Source organism: Microtus ochrogaster, unplaced genomic scaffold (genome assembly GCF_000317375.1).
Source record: "Microtus ochrogaster isolate Prairie Vole_2 unplaced genomic scaffold, MicOch1.0 UNK5, whole genome shotgun sequence".
Classification (NCBI taxonomy): domain Eukaryota; kingdom Metazoa; phylum Chordata; class Mammalia; order Rodentia; family Cricetidae; genus Microtus; species Microtus ochrogaster.
Window position 1 is genome coordinate 8,718,621 of NW_004949103.1, and position 16,645 is coordinate 8,735,265.

General features: G+C 37.9%; 1 protein-coding gene across 6 annotated transcripts in view; it reads left to right on the forward strand.

Annotated features, from left to right (window-relative positions):
* Cpeb2 (cytoplasmic polyadenylation element binding protein 2) overlaps window positions 1-16,287 on the forward strand; it is a 55,626-nt gene extending 39,339 nt beyond the window's left edge. For all 6 annotated transcript variants that reach the window (XM_026788624.1, XM_013353319.2, XM_005365974.3 and 3 more), the window contains 6 exons: window positions 3,807-3,977; window positions 5,069-5,158; window positions 7,865-7,983; window positions 8,107-8,221; window positions 10,532-10,713; window positions 12,308-16,287. In XM_026788624.1, the coding sequence (XP_026644425.1) occupies window positions 3,807-3,977; window positions 5,069-5,158; window positions 7,865-7,983; window positions 8,107-8,221; window positions 10,532-10,713; window positions 12,308-12,535 (905 nt within the window). In that variant the 3' untranslated portion in view covers window positions 12,536-16,287. The remainder of the gene's footprint in view (window positions 1-3,806; window positions 3,978-5,068; window positions 5,159-7,864; window positions 7,984-8,106; window positions 8,222-10,531; window positions 10,714-12,307) is intronic.
* Window positions 16,288-16,645: the final 358 nt, after the last annotated feature.

Consider the following 16,645-nt stretch of genomic DNA (forward strand, 5'->3'; position numbering starts at 1 on the left):
AACTTGGAGTATATTTTCATATACTTTTATTTTTAAATCAATGATCTATATATTATTACTCTTTCAAGTAAGTATTAAAATGCATTGTTTTTATGACCTTTTGAAAGAAAGCAATCATTGTTTTCTAAAAATGAAGATTCTTACGAGTGTGGCCAGTATGTGAAATATTCTCAGCCATTCTGTTGCTTCCTTTGTTCATCGGAGCTTTAGTTAATGGATTGTATATTCTGTACACAGTTAGAGCAACACAACACTTAGTTACTGAGTGAATGGTAAGGTTGCAGCGCATTTACCATGAAGTATAGGTACCACGTTATAGTTAGGAAATATCTTAAATCACTTTGGGTCACCTCTTATTACTGTTTAGATTCTAAATATTTGTGATCTGTGTTTTTTCCCAAGAAAATTCTTTTAGAATTTTTATTATATTTATGAATTGCTAATTTTGTATAAAAATACTTCAAAATGATACTGTGTGCAAAATATTAGCATGTCTTAAGTTCAATCCAGCATTTGGATAGTCCTCTTAATTTCCCTAAAATCTAAGTTCAATCCAGCATTTGGATAGTCCTCTTAATTTCCCTAAAATCTAAGCAGTTGTTTTCCTACTCATCTAACTCTTCTTCAAATATAAAATTATTCAATTAAAGTAAGATAAGTTGAGTGATTAATTCACAGTTTATTAATATTTAATGGATATTGTTGGTAGTCATTTTATTGAGAAAAAAAAGGAAGGAAGGATGAAGGGAGGGAGGGAGGAAAAAAGGCAGATGGAGAGAGGGAAGAAAGGGAGGGAGGCAGACAGACAAGATGAGTACTCTTAGTCGGAAAATTCAAATTCTAAGAAATAACAAAACAAGAACCATTCCTTGCCCAAGTATTTCAGAGAAAGGATATTTGATCTATAGTTTTTTTGTTGAAGAACTTTTCCATTGATCACAAAGAAAATATAGATATTTGTTTCTTACTGTCCCCTATTTCTGATAACAGAAAATTTTGGAATTTAAACTGTTACTCAACATAGGTCTCTTTCAGAACGTCTTGTTTCAATTGAAATCATCTGTGGAGTAGTTCCTGTTTCCTGGAGGTTCTTTCTTCCTGTTGTTATAGCTTATAAATTTTACATAGTTATAGCTAACATATATCTAGTTAGTGTCTGCAGCAAATACAGTTCTCACCTCAAAAGGAGAATGAGATAGTTTATTTAGGAACCAAATATGAATGGGCAAAGCCCAGGAACACTAATTGAGATTACCTCAACTGGTATGGGCTAGTGTGGGAGACCTTATATGGCTTTCATAGTCACCGAACTAAGGAAGTCAAGTAAATTGGTGGCAGTAATTAGGCAGTGGTATTTTGTAGGGGTACAGGTGGCACAATTGGATTAACTTGTTTATGTTTTGGGTATCTTGGAGGTAGTTCTTCACCCAGGCCAGAGATTCCATCTTCTTGACAAGAAGAAACTAGTTTTCCTTACTGGGCCTTTACTATTGCTGTGTCAAAAGGTATTTTACAGCAAAGTGAGAGATGTCTGCTGTAGACAGCATCAGTTGCTGTCTGACGCACATAATTAGTTTAGGTTTGTAGAGTCTATCCCAGCTCTCCATACTCAGTCAGTCAGCTTTGTAGAATCTTTAGCCTGTGCTGCTTTTCCCCCTGATGACTCCATTTTAGACTGGCTTGTTTATTTTTATAGGTATGTAGCTCTCCCCTTCTTCCCTATCCAATACTCCACAAGATGCCATAATCATAACTTGTTTATTTATATCTCATCATCATGAGTCAGATATTTCAAGATGGTAACTTGTTAATCATATTTTAATTAAGCATTTATTTCTAGATTTAGGTATATGTTATTAGAGTGTACAGTTGTCTCTTTGTTCTAAAAATATATCCTTGATTTAATCTTCAAAGAACAGTTTGTCTGCATTGTTAGCCTTTTCCCTTCTCTAATACATTTCTGAAGACTAAGCTTCATTTGATATCTGTATTGTACTAAACATGTACAATATAACATATCACTACATGTGGCAGCCACCCAGCTTCTTAAGATTGCTACCAACAAATGTTGGGATACCCTCAAACAGTTTTTATTTCTTGAAATTATCATATCAATTTGCTTACCTTTTCCTTTTTCCCTCTTGACCTTTCTGATGCTTATGTCATGGTGCTGCTTGGTCTTCTGGCTTTCTTTCTCACCCTTTCTGGAGTGGAAGTTCCATGCCTTCTGTATTTGCCAAGGAGCTGCCCTCCTCATTTTTTCCTGGAGTTTTCATCACTGATATTTCCATTCTCTTCCTTGGAAAGCTGTTTACTTGAAAGACAGTTCCCTTTTTTCTCCACTCTGAAGCATTTGAAGCTTTATATGTGGTTTCACCCATGTCCTTTCCTTGTACCTGTATATGACATTTACTTCTTTATATTCAGTCAACGTGGGACTTTCTTTGGCTACTTCCTGTCCACTGTTGTTTCTCATTCATTTCTCATCCTTGTTTTCTTGCCTTCCTTGCCTCCCCTAATCTCAGCTGCTTTTTTGTCTTCCTCAGTCCTCAGTCAGCATGTCACATTCTTTCTGGGGCTTCTGCACCTAGATGTTTGTTTGCTGGGTTTTTTTTCCCCACCTACTCAATAAAATATCGTCTTAAAAGGGTAAATTCTGCTAACCTCTAAGGGCTTTTCCTTTATTATGTCTGGCATGTTTCAGTCAGTTGTTACCTAGTACCCTTGGAGATTCAAGAGCTTACCATGGTATTCAGTACACTATTGCTTCCGCCTAGTCTACTGCCTTTGAAGCATTTGTAGGATTTCTTAGAGATAGCTGCCATCCTTACATGTATAGATGCCATCCTTACATCTTGCCTGTGTGTGCATTTATTGAGGGCAAGGTACGATATTTTATTGAGTTATTTTATTGTGTGTGAGCATGCAGGGCATCAGCATTAATTAATAGGGTTAAACAAAACACACCCTTAAAAGGATGCATTCCTAGCCGGGCGATGGTGGCGCACGCCTTTAATCCCAGCACTCGGGAGGCAGAGGCAGGTGGATCTCTGTGAGTTCGAGACCAGCCTGGTCTACAGAGCTAGTGCCAGGACAGGCTCCAAAGCCACAGAGAAACCCTGTCTCGAAAAACCAAAAAAAAAAAAAAAAAAGGATGCATTCCTGAAGAGTGGGCTCAGATAGAAACTTAGATGCTGTTCTTTAACCCCCACATGTGCATAAGTCCCCTCTGCATAGTCGTATGATTGTCATATGTGATAAATTAAATTACTTCAAGACCAATAGACACATAGGGCTGCTTGCTATAGCATCGTCAGTGTTTTTTGGAGTTATTTTGTTGGTGGTGGTGGTGGTGATTTTTTTCTTTCATACTGTCCTCTTGCCTATTAAACTTACACTGTTTCCTTTTTACCACGAGTGTCTAAAGAATTTAGTTAGACATCAGGCCTGTTTCCTATATATTAGGCTCTTTCTGCTATCCATAAACATCTGAAATGAGCTAGCAACTTTATTGTCTCTTTTGTGCTGTAGCGATTGTCATGTGACTATTTCTTTTGCTTTTGTTTCCGGGGATGGACAAGTCTCTGTTCCTGACCCACCTCCTCAGCTCAGTGACTGTTTATCTCTAGGCCTTACTTGAGTCACTTCTCTCTTGAACCTTGCTGTTCTGCTGTCTGTATTTCCAGTCATTTCTATGACACTGTCAGCTTAGTGTCTAACCCCTTACATGTGGCATCTGTTTGCTTGCCTCTGTTTTGTCATTTTTACTATAAGAGATTGAGTTTATATCTGTCCTTGTATTTTAGGTCGATCGTCCCTGTTTCCAATAGACGATAGCTTGTTGGACGATGGTCACAGTGATCAAGTTGGTGTTTTAAATTCACCCACATGTTATTCAGCTCATCAAAATGGAGAACGAATAGAACGCTTCTCTCGAAAAGTTTTTGTTGGTGGGCTTCCTCCAGATATTGATGAAGGTAAGTTCATCCAGCCTTAAAAACAAAATGTAGTAAAAAGGAATTTTTGAGTTCAACTATTTGAACAAGTACTTTGAAGTTCTAATGATTTTTTTAGCATATGCGTCATCACTGTGAGCATTTTTTTGAAGGTCTCTATGTTCTAGCCCATATCCTAATGTTTAATGCGGATCACATATGCCAATATCTGTGTGACTGTAACACACACATGGCATTCCTATGCACACATACACAGTGCAATAGATGGAACCAGCTATGAATCTCTATCTGTAGTGTGCAAAAATCAAAGGTTAATTTTCTTGAAATTTATCAATTTACTTAAAGATACAGAAACACAATATGAAATCCAATGAGGAAGTGGAAATAAAACATAAAATGGGAAATTAGTACTATGCAAATGTTAGTTAATATGTAATAATACAGAAAAATAACTTAAGGTAGAGGTTAAAAAATATTTAAACTATGCTTATGATGTCATGAGAAATCTGCCCATTTGTTAATAGCCTACAGAGAAGATATTGATACATTTACAGAATATTTTCAGTTATTGTTCATATATTTGCAAGTATATTCTGCATATTCATCAGCTTAACATAGACTATATCATTGAAATTGAACATACAGTATTTGAATGTCAATGAAATTGCCTGGGTTATATTAGCAGTGGCATGTTTTACTGACATTATAGCTAGTCTTGTTTCAGTAGACCTTATCCTAACATGAACATGGTTTCACTTGTGAACACCAATAGCTGTTTTAAATAACTTGATAATAATGGCATGTTTCAGCCCAGCGCTAGTCTGATTGGGTATACTATAAAGTTGTTAGTATTCAGGTGATGTATGAAATAATAGAATTCACATTGAATACCTTAGTCTAGCTAGTGTGCTGCTTAAAAATGAATTTATTTTGACTACAACAGTGAAATTTTATATAGTGTTTTAGTAAAGATCTGTTTTCTTTTTACATTAGAGTTAATCTTAAGGTATTTGACTCTTTAGACATAAGTCTTCCAGGTACTTAGAAACACAGGGTTTCTTGGACTGAATCATAAGAACTAACTTGTGATGCACATTCTATACTTTTCTAAGATGAGATCACTGCCAGCTTCAGAAGATTTGGACCTTTGGTAGTAGACTGGCCCCATAAAGCAGAAAGCAAATCCTACTTTCCACCAAAAGGTAAGAGGTTTATTACTAATATTTGCGAAGTTGTATGAGAGCAAAAGAAATTATATCAATTACTTCTTTTAGAATTGAGCATAAGTACCTTTCTATAAATACTAATGATTTATGGACTGAGCAGATGGCTTATCCAGTGAGGGCTTTCGCCACACAACCCTAAGTTCTACCCTAGATCCCGTATAAAGGAGAAGGAGAGAACGGGCTCCTGGAAGTTTTTTTCTGACCTCCATACAGATAATCAATCAATAAAAGCTGTTTTAAAGTCAATCTTTGTAGAGACCGTCAGTCTGAGGGGAGTGAGGCAGAGCGATTTTAAGAACTGCTCCAGTTTCACTTGAAGCTGTTAAGGAGTCATAAGATTTGATACACTTTACTCAAAACTTTCTAATGATCTAATAAATTCAAATGAGTATATGTTTGAATATGTCTCTGCCTAAAGCATTAGTCTAAAGTCACATGGATTCAAACTTATTTTCCATTCTATGAGATCAAGATACACATGAAGTGATTCGTTTACATTTTATAAGATAAAACCGTTTACATAATTTCCAAGAAATATACAAGCAAGTGATGATGTGACACAGCCCTGGGAGCATTTGTAACTCACTGTCAAGTGTTTATAAAAGAGGAAACCACCAGAGGAAGAAGGAGCAAAACACATCGGCCTAGGAGCATGGGTACAGACTTTGTCAATGAGACTTCAGTTGCTCAGGAAATAGGCCACCATCCTAATGAAATTTAAAAAAAAAAAAAAAATCCTGTACGGTGAAGGAAACAACCAAGTGAAGGGATGGCCTTCAGCTAGAGAATAGAAGGAAAATCTTCACAACTTTACCTGTGGCGTGGGATTAATATCATGAATAAATACACAGAGAACTCAACAGGCCAACAAGAAAGCTCATGACCAAACCAAAATATGGACTTAGGAAGTGAATAGATTTTTTTTTAAAAAAAAAGTACAAATGAACAATAACTAACTTACAAAGCATGCAGCAGTTTAATCATCAGAGAAATGGAAATGAAAACTACTTCGAGAGCTCATCTCACTCTAATAAAGAACGACTATCTTCAAGAAGAGAAGCAAAGGCTTGTAGGGATGTGGGAAAGACGGGCCCACTCATGTTGCTGACAGCACATTCAGGGCAGCCACCACGGAAATGAGTGCAGAGATTTCTCAAAATATAAAAAGTAGAGTTATCATTTGATCCAGTTGTGCCACTGCCTGGCATGCACCCAGAGGGCTTTGTCTAAACCTCAGACAGCTTGCACGCTCTTGTTTACTGCTGCTCTGTTTATGAGGGCTGAGAAAGGGAATTAGTCTGGCTCCCTCTCACCTGGCGGAGAGATAATGAAAATGACATTCAAGTACACAGTAGACTTTTATTCAACCAGAAAGAAAAGTTAAATTAAGAAATTTTTGGAAAAATATGTGGAAGTAAAAAATATATTAAGTGAGGTTACTCAGCAAGAAAGACAAATGCCACTGTCTCCTTCATATGTAGATCTAGTTTCTGATTTTTAGTATCTCTATATTTATGTGGAAACGAGTGCGTATCGAAGTCAGAAAACTAGAAAGGGGCCATGAGACGGGAGAGGGAAAGAGGCATCAGGGGAGCTAAGGGAAAGGATGGTAGAGCGCATGTGGGGTGAAAGGAGGGGCCCTGGTGGAAGGGCTGGAGTGGGGTGAGAGCAGAGAGAGTAGTGAGGGCTTTGGAGGCATAGCGGTCAGCAATGTCCAAATGTGTGTGGATTGCCCTAAGGAAACCTGTTTCTTAGTCAACTAGCTAAAAATAGTTTTTTAAAAGGGTAAAAAATGTGAGGAATAAATGTAGTTGCTTGGACCACTTACTGCTAGGATAATTCTGTGGCTCATCGCTACACAGAAGTCCCTGCCATGCTTATGCTCCTGTACAAGTCATGTCATCAAGGATACGTTTCCTGGGGAAAGGAGGTTGTGTTCCCAACAATAGGAAGAAAGGGTAAAGAAGAGCTGATGTTATTGCTCATTCAGAACTACAAACAGCAAATTAGCCATAGTAAAGAGTAAAGAGGGATACATTGAAGATTTTTTAGTTTAATATCATTAAAACAGGTCTAGAAAAAGTCTCATGGCTGGGAGGATTAACAAGTCTGGATAAGGCACCTCTGAGCTCCCACCCGTCCCCACCTGGACTGCCCCCGCCACTCTTCTGCAGCTACATGCTGTGCTCTCTCACTTGTTGCCGTGGTCTGGACACAGCAGTCTCTGAAAGCACAACCAGTTCCTAAACACTTCACTGCTAGGGTAAAGGCAAACCTGCATCTGTCCCACCTGATCTCACATCTCTCTCGCTGCTTCTGTTAATCCTCATCCTCTTCCCAGTCCCACAGTACTGCCTGCTCCAGGACCTCTCTGTACAGTGTTCTCTTGTCATGAAGTTTTTGTGCCTCTGCCCTGCAATATTGATGTGTGTGTGTGTGTGTGTGTGTGTGTGTGTGTGTGTGTGTGTGTGTGTGTGTGTGTGTGTGTGTGAAAGAGGGGGAGAGGAGAAAGAGACAGAGAGAGGGAGGAGAGGAGGGAGAGAGAGAGAGATGGGATATTATGTTCTCTGTGGAAAACAGAATGATTCAAACCTATTTGATTGGCTTTATGTATCTTAACAGTACTTATATTGAGGTAAAGTCACTTAACTTGACATGCATCATTTTTTATGGTTATTCCAGGCTATGCATTCCTCCTCTTTCAAGAAGAGAGCTCAGTTCAGGCACTCATTGATGCTTGCATTGAAGAAGATGGAAAGCTCTACTTGTGTGTTTCCAGCCCTACCATCAAGGACAAGCCTGTAAGTAAACAGCACATGAACTGTGGCCTATAAAGGCGGCTGTTCAAACAGTATTTTTAAATTACTGCTTTAAAAATTAAGACTAACAATTTTAAACAGTAAAATGAATAATTTTCTTCACAGGTTCAAATCCGTCCTTGGAATTTAAGTGATAGTGATTTCGTCATGGATGGTTCTCAGCCTTTGGATCCCAGAAAAACAATTTTTGTTGGAGGTGTTCCTAGGCCATTAAGGGCTGGTAAGTAGACTCCCTGAGTCATACAAATTTGTCTTCTCTTTTTGTTGATTTTGGTATCTAAGGAAGTATGCATTTTTCTGCATTTGAGTTATTAACTGAACTTAGTATTTTAAATGAATGAGTTACAAAGTTCTGTTTCTCAGTAGCTAGTAACCAAAACTCTGCAGGCTGTCAGGTGGGGTGTAATTATATGTGTGAGTATTTACTGAATGTGCATGCTATGTAGTGTCAAACCATCTGAAGGAGCTAGTGATTGCTGTCTCTGAAGGCAGCCTCCTCAAGTCAGGGAGATACAAATTAACGTTACACGTGTAAACGCTTGATGAAGAATGTGATACCTGCTGCAAAGAAAGATGACTGGAGTAGGAATGCATGTATGTGTGTGTTTATATATTCGTATATTTATAAATATATGAATGCGGTATGTCCATATTTAGAATATACTATGGTGTGATATCTTAAAAAATATTTAAGCTAATTTTAAAAACTGAAGAGAGTTTGGACAACAGGAGCATCGTGAAGATTGTGTTTCAGTGACAGAGTGAACGGCATGTTTGGAAGTCAAGTGCAGAGCAGCAGAGGATATTCATGGGGGGACTGCATAAGGCATAGCTGGATGACCTAGGGTGCATAGAGTTATGGAAGAGATACAGAATGATATTGGAAGAAATCAACAGAAGTTAGATCATGCAAGTCTAATAGACTAATTGATGTTGATCGTTAAAACAAGAGGGTTTTTTAAGCCGAAGAGATACATAATCACATAGGCCTGTTTTTAAAAGATCAGATAAGCTGATGATTCCTGAAGAAGAAGAGATTGAGTAAATAAATAATGGTAGGCCAGGTACAGGCCTCTTGTATGGGATTGCTAGTGGGGGTAGAGAAAGAACCAGTTGGTCTGATAATTGAATCCTTAGGCAGAAAGTGCTGTTGGGTGGTTGGTGATGGCTTGTAACTAGCTATGGGAAACAACGAAGGAGGGGCAAGTTAAAGGAGATTGGGATTTGGGCTATGAATATAAGTTCATGGCCCCATTCAGAAATCTGCAGTGGAAATTTCAACTAAACAATGTGGCATCTAGTAAAGTGTTTAAAAAATAAATTTCTAGTATTTTGGAAATAAATGGGAAAGGAAGGATTGAAGACAAGCAGATAAGCTTGTTTCCATTAACCAAATGAAAATGCTGGATTTTAAAGCAGACCTGACTGATGGAAGTGGGCAAATTGGATTGTCACTATGTTCTGAAAAGCAAGTCTATGAGATTATCTTTATAGTGAAAATGAAGAATGAAGGCAGAAACTCTGTTGCTTACCCAGTTGAGTCAATGAAAACTCATCGGATCATGTTTTATTAAGTAGAGGAAGAATGTGTTCATGTGTGGTTCTTTTTAGCATGCTATGTATTGCAGTATCACTTGAAATTGTCTGGTGGATGGTTGTTTGTGAGTATGGAATTCAGATACAACTTCAGGTCCACAGGTGGTATTCAAACACGTGACATAGAATGGGATCACCCAAACCCAAGTGTAGACAAAGGTACAGAGCCTGACGTTGCTCTGACGTTGAAAAGTGAGGCTAAGAAGTCATCAGTGAAGTGAATTATCAGCAGAATCAAATGCCTTGCAATTCATATGCAAAAAAAATTCCAGGCAAAGTAATAGATTAGCTATGATCAGTGCTTCCAGCAAGAAGATTGAGCATTGGACTTAAGAGATGGGAAAGTTGATCTTGAAAAGATCAATTAAAGTGGAGTCACAGGATGATAATCTAATCGTTAAGTGTTGTACAGATAGGTAGGGGGTCAATCTGGCCACATAATCTGTTACCCATTGGTCACCAGGGTGATTGAGCTGGTCTGGCCTCCCTCACCATACTGTGTTTCCCTTCCAACCTGAATGCTCTGTTAGAGAGAACAAGATTCTCTTGTAGGAAGAGAAATGAGTTTGAGAAGAAAGCTGAGCTGTGGGAGAGAGGAGGTGCCAAAGTAGTGTCCTTCCCTGAAGAAAGTGTATCAGACGGATAGGCAGGTGAAACAGCTGGATTTTAAGGAAAGAACATGAAACTCTGTCTCACACCACATTAGTAGACAGTGCGTGTGGTGGTAATGCGTGTAATTCTACAGTAAGAAGTGGTTTGGGGTTGTTCTGTTTGTGAGGGTTAAGATGTAACTCAGGTGTCGAATGCCTGCCAGCCCGTGCAAGGCTCTGGCTCCCAGGCTTTCTCTTAACAGCTGCTTTGTGTTAGTGTTCTCTTAACTCACTGTTGATTTACTGTCTTCTCACCTTCAACCTGAGTGTCTTTTCTTTTGAAGTGGAACTTGCTATGATCATGGACCGGCTGTATGGTGGTGTGTGTTACGCAGGAATTGATACGGATCCAGAACTAAAATACCCAAAAGGTGCTGGGCGAGTTGCTTTCTCCAATCAGCAGAGCTATATTGCTGCCATCAGTGCTCGATTTGTTCAGCTTCAGCATGGTGATATTGATAAACGCGTAAGTTACATAGCGGGAAGTCTTCCGTGTCTCACCTAATATGTATAGGTGCTTTTTATCGTAAGGAGTTGATAACGTGGCTCAAACACTTTTATCTTCCTTTATCTCCTAGCACTATATCCTTGAAATACAAATTTCTTAATGTATTTTAAACTTGAAGCATTACATAAGAGCCATTAAGTATAGATGTGATTTTAAAGCCATGTCAGAAGTTTTTATCAGCCTGTTGGTCCCAGCTATCCGTCTAGCTTTGGAGCAGTTTATACAACCTTGTGCTCAAGACAGAGTGCCTGGGACCAAGCCCATGTCTGCCATTGGCTCTGTAATCTTAGGCAAACGGCCTCTCTGCCACTTTTCCTGACCTAAAGTGTGGGAAGGAGTGCTAGTTAGTCTCTAGGTTATTTTGAGGACTCAGTGAACTTCATGTGCTGAGACACTTGGAGAAGAAGCTGGCCCACAGGAAGTGCTAGTTAAGAGCTAGTTTTCATTTATAAAAACTAAAATTCAGAAACTGTGTATATTTCTGTAAGTCATTTGACCTAAAATTGAAAACACTGGTTTATTAGCGCATAGATTGGGTCTGTATATAGAAGTCTGTGAATGACAGCTGAAAGCCATCCTCCTGAATACTTGTAAGCTCTGATTGCCATCTAAAATAGGAGAAAAGCTGCTCATTTACATATCAGTTTCACACCAAAATCTGTGAGTTGTACATCAGTAACGATTCTAAAACAGTGACACCAGCCAGCCAGAGACAACAGCCTAGGGTGTTCCTCAGTTACAAGAAGGCAAGGCTGCTGCAGTAAAGCAGCCAACGCTGATCCACAGTGTAGCGATTCCCGGGTCTTACACCTTCCCTGTGTTCAGTCTTCCCAACTCCAGCAGAGTCTGCATTCTCACTTACAGATGTGGAAACAGGTCAAGAGAGTCCCCTCAAACCTGACATCATCTGCTCAATCAGTCCTTCACAGTGGGGCTTTATATCTTACGAGTTTATAATGAGGTCTGGACATGCCCTGGATCAGATTAGCCACAATTCTGAATTGTTTGCAGCAGCTACTGCAAGCAAGGTGCAGCTCTGGCCTGCGAAGAGAAGGCTGTTGCAGTCCTGGTGGCTATTGAGTTTCACCAGCTTACAGATGATACCATAATGAGAGGAAAATCTGGCAAGAAATTTGTCTCCCATGATAATCCCTTATGAATTTTGTTCACAGTTTGAAAAGACTAATGCTAGCATACAGGTGTTCCAAAGATAAAAAAGTGAGACTAGAATATCTTCGATCTTTAGTTTTTAAATGTTTTTCTCTCTTTGGAAAATAGGATTAAATAGCTCTTCGTGACCTCTGAGGGAAACATGTTGAAATCAGTGAATTAGTGTTTAACCACTTAAGCTCACAGCCAATTATGAACCTGAAACACGATACACAAATGTACTCAGCACAGAAGCAAGGTGGCTTTCATTTCCCCTCCAGTGGGGAAAGCGGCTTCCCTAAGACACTGCTACTTTTCTCTAAAACACTATAAACATTTAAAATCATTGCAATTTTTTTTCTGAAGCAGATGCCAGATTTTTTTTTACCTTTTGTCTTTGTAGGTGGAGGTAAAGCCATATGTGCTGGATGACCAGATGTGTGATGAATGCCAGGGCGCACGCTGTGGTGGAAAATTTGCCCCCTTTTTTTGTGCCAATGTCACTTGCCTGCAGTATTACTGTGAGTTTTGTTGGGCAAATATCCACTCTCGTGCAGGACGTGAGTTCCATAAGCCATTGGTGAAGGAAGGTGCTGATCGCCCACGTCAGATCCACTTCCGCTGGAATTAAGTCGAGCAAACTGGCCTCCGTCTACCAAGGAAAGAAAGGGTGCATGTGGCTTACTGTGCTGAAGATACTGACCTGCAGAAGAGATAAGTGCATTCTTCTGCTTCTCACCCAGCTCTCAATACATGCATCGTTATCAGCAGCCAAACACTACAAGCCTCTTGTTTTTCACCAAAACCCTACATCTCAGGCTTACTAATTTTTGTGATATTTTCATGTTAAAATAAAATGTTTTTTTGTATTTTCTCCAAGTTATTTTTATATGTAAAGTTAAAATTAGATATGAGAATGTTTTGCGTAGGGGCAACACAGTCTGCTGCTATATAGTGGGTGAAGCGTGCACTTATTTCTTAACATGGGTTTTTAACTTCAAGATCTGCCCCAGTACTTTACCAAAGGTAGCAAAATAATAGTGAAGATGGAATATGTCTGCTACAAATGCTTATTTTTATTGTTGCTGTTTTCAGTGTGTACATAAACTAAAAATTAGGGTTGATTTTGTTGCTCTCCATTTTGACTTGCAAGAAATAATACCTCAAGATAATCTGATTTATTAGCTATTTTTAAACATTTTTAATCACAAGCTGTATTAGCTTTGCTGCTATATAGGTGTTATGTGTAAATGTCACCTATTAATACGGGATTGAAAACGTTAGAGACACACTGCATTGCAGATGAAATGCAGGCAGCACAATATGGCCGAAACTGCCATAGTTTAGAATGTGAAACAATGCATGTTTACTTAACCTGTGTCCACCATATGCATGCACTAGGACATTAACTAATGAGGTGAGGTATTGCAAATGTTCAAAAAGCTCTCTTGAATCTAGGTAGCATGGACAAATTATAAAATCTGTTTCTTTACAAAACAGCAAACTTGCATGCATTCTTGTGACTTCAAGTTAAAAATGTTGTCCTACTTGTGTACAATATGCAAATTAGTTTTAGATTAGAGAGTGCAGCCATTTTGTGATCTGGTCAGTAGTGGAATTCGATTTTATGCAGACTGGATGTAATATTTGTAATCCCTGTGCAATTTTGTGATGTGCGGTTCTAATTCATATGCAGTGATATAGTATAGATTAAAGATTGAATAAAAGAAAAACACAGGAATTTTAAAGAAAGTTGATTTTAGCCCCTTTGATAGTTCATGGTTAAGATATCCTTTAAAAACCAAAGATGGCCAGCACACTGCTAACCAGTCACCGAATGTGAGACCCATGAGAAGCCCATACTTAAAAAGAGGATTTTATAGAAGAACACAGAACTCTAGTGAAGTCAAAATGGAGATGGGAAAATATAACAGATGGCTAGTTGCATAAAATTTACCTTTAAGACAATGGTGAAATCTGGCTTAAATTTGCTTATATGTTTGACCTATGTATATGGGGTCTTCTGTCTAAACTGGGGTCACTGTTGCATGGAGCATTGTTATTCTTAATGGTTAAGAATTGCTTTTTTAAAACTTTGATGAAGGAATTTCAGTAATGACTTTGCTTGCAGTTTTTTTTCTTTTTTCTTTGTTGAGGGAGTTGCGTGGAAACATGCACAGTTCTGACCTAGAACATGGTTCGTGGTGGTTTTCCTCTTTAGAGCATCCTAGCCACAGCTAGCCCTGTGTTGATAATGTAGGAGTTACTCTGCAGTGGAAGCAAAGCACCCCACAATGGTAAATGGTTTTGGTTTTGGTTTTGGTTTTATTTTAATGCAGAACTAAGATTTTTGACTCTAAAGAGAGAAAATTACAAGGGTATAGCCTGTGCAGCAAGCCCTTGGGACAATCCTTCACATGAGCAAAGTGCTGATCTCAACATTGGTTGTCAATGGTATGCTTTTTTGTACTGTAAAAATACGTGGTTCATGTCTAACTCTGCTGTTTTATTGTGGTTGTGGCTCAAGTTTTTAATGTTTGAAGTTGACGCTGTTTTCAGAGGAGCTCTTTACTAGTTTATTTGTCAGTGTCCCTACTTGTTACTCCCATGACCCTCCAGAGTGTCTGGAGCATTCTTTTCTACCCTCGCCCTGCCAGACCTTGATCCATTTTGACATTTGTTATGCACTATTTTTATATCTCTGTGAGAGATTTTTCCAACAGTCAGCTATTTTATGGCACACTTTTTTTGACTGATGACATCTCCTTTGCTATACCTCAATTTTTGGAATTTAGAAAAGAAATCAGTAGTTTTGCAATGTTAATTATTTAGATATTTAATTTCGCAGATTTTTAAACTTTATTTTCATAATTTCTGCTTAATGTTTAAAATTGAAGAGCCTTTTCATGTATTAAATAATGAACTCTAAAATAAATTGTGTGATAATTGGAGACACCGAAAATCATTTTCCCTTCTTAAACAGAATCAACTTTGAAATGAAGGGAAACGAAATGGTGCCCTTTCCCACCAGGGTGACCGCGACAGAAATGCTGGTTTGTGTCACCTTCGTGTTTCTGTTAGGACAGAGCTTATTGGTCTAATATTTTGTTCCCCCTGCCTCACCCCTACCTCTAATTTGTTTCTTTTTCTGTTTGGGGATTATTTTTCCTTTTATGTACTACATTCTTATTTTCTAACTGTTGAACACTGTATTAGAGTTTTTTTTAATTTACAGATCATATTTATTTTACTATTTTTGTAGAAAATTATTAATTTTGATTGTATTTTTGTATTTCAAAGCTTCTTCATTTGTGTTCCCTAAATGTTCATATTGCTGCCCAAAAGTATGAATGACTGTGGAGGAAAAAGTACTTTAAAAGTCCACCCTTTTTGTTAAGAAGGAGACATTTAGCATTTATATATTTGTGTATGGAAAACACTTGATATTTTATCCCTGTTGCATCTGGCTGCACGAGCCTCTCCTCACAGATGCCGCAAAACTTGAATATAACACACTTTGGAAGGCTGACTAACCTCGATTCTGTGTTGTGATGTGCAATACTGTTTCTAATGTTTGTATAAAGATACAGTGTAAACCTTTTTAATGCAAATTTATTTTTTTCATTGCATATTTTGCAGACTTTATCCACAGTGTCATTTTTTACTGTCAGAAAAGATGCCCCTTTTGTCATTGCAACTATTTTTTAAACCCAGAAATCTTTGTACTGATGTAAATGATTGTAGTTATTTTGGATAGTGTTTTGCTAACAAAAGGAGAGACTTTTTTCATGCATATTTCTATTTTGTTTTTTTGGGTTTTATTTTATTTTAATAGTAGTAAAATACTTGGAATAATTTTTCATATTCTTGTCATTAATATTATTTTGTATTTTTATGTGAAAATATATAATTTTATGACACTAATTGCTAAAGTTTATTTTATGTTGAATTATTTTTGGAGCTGAAATCTTTGTAATATTAAAGCAACTAGTTTCTAATTCCCAGTTTCTGTATAGAATCGCACAAGTGGTTTATGGAGTGTTTGGATTGTAACTATAAATGGTTCTTTGATATGCAAATTAATATTTTCAGTTGATTTTATTTTATATTCCTAATGGGGTGTTAAAGCTGTTTTTTATTTTTTTCTAAATAAAAAGAGAACCCATGCTTTTATGGACACTAGGTAAAACGCCTTCAGCTTAAAATTTTTGTTAAATAATTTAGTTTATTTTATTGTTATCTTCCAGGTGTCTAAATCTCCAGTCTGTCTGTTGTACTGGTAATTTAACTCTGTAATGGAATAGTTTGCTGCCAACTATTTATATTAAGTAATTTTTAAATATTTGTAATATTGTTGACTGACTAATAAACTATTAAGTTATTGGCATAGCTGTGGGACCTTATTTTATAGTTCGCACCTTACACACTGTCGGGGGCAGTGAAAGTGGTGGTTTGCTCAGAGGCCACTCCACAGTGTCACATACAGCTGGGAGAAGCCCCAGGGACTAACTATGCAGAATTCCTCGGTATTTAAGCCTGGAAGCCCCTTTGCATTCATGCCTTTTCCTGCACCTAGCCCTCACACACCTTAGAAATCTCTCACAGTACCCCCAGAAGTGTCACCTTATCTGACTTGATGCAGTACTCAAGGTTGCCTAGACAGTGCAAAGGTTAAGAATACTGATGTTCTTCCAGAGGACTCCAGTTTGGCTCCCAACATCAAGTTGGGCAGCTAACGACT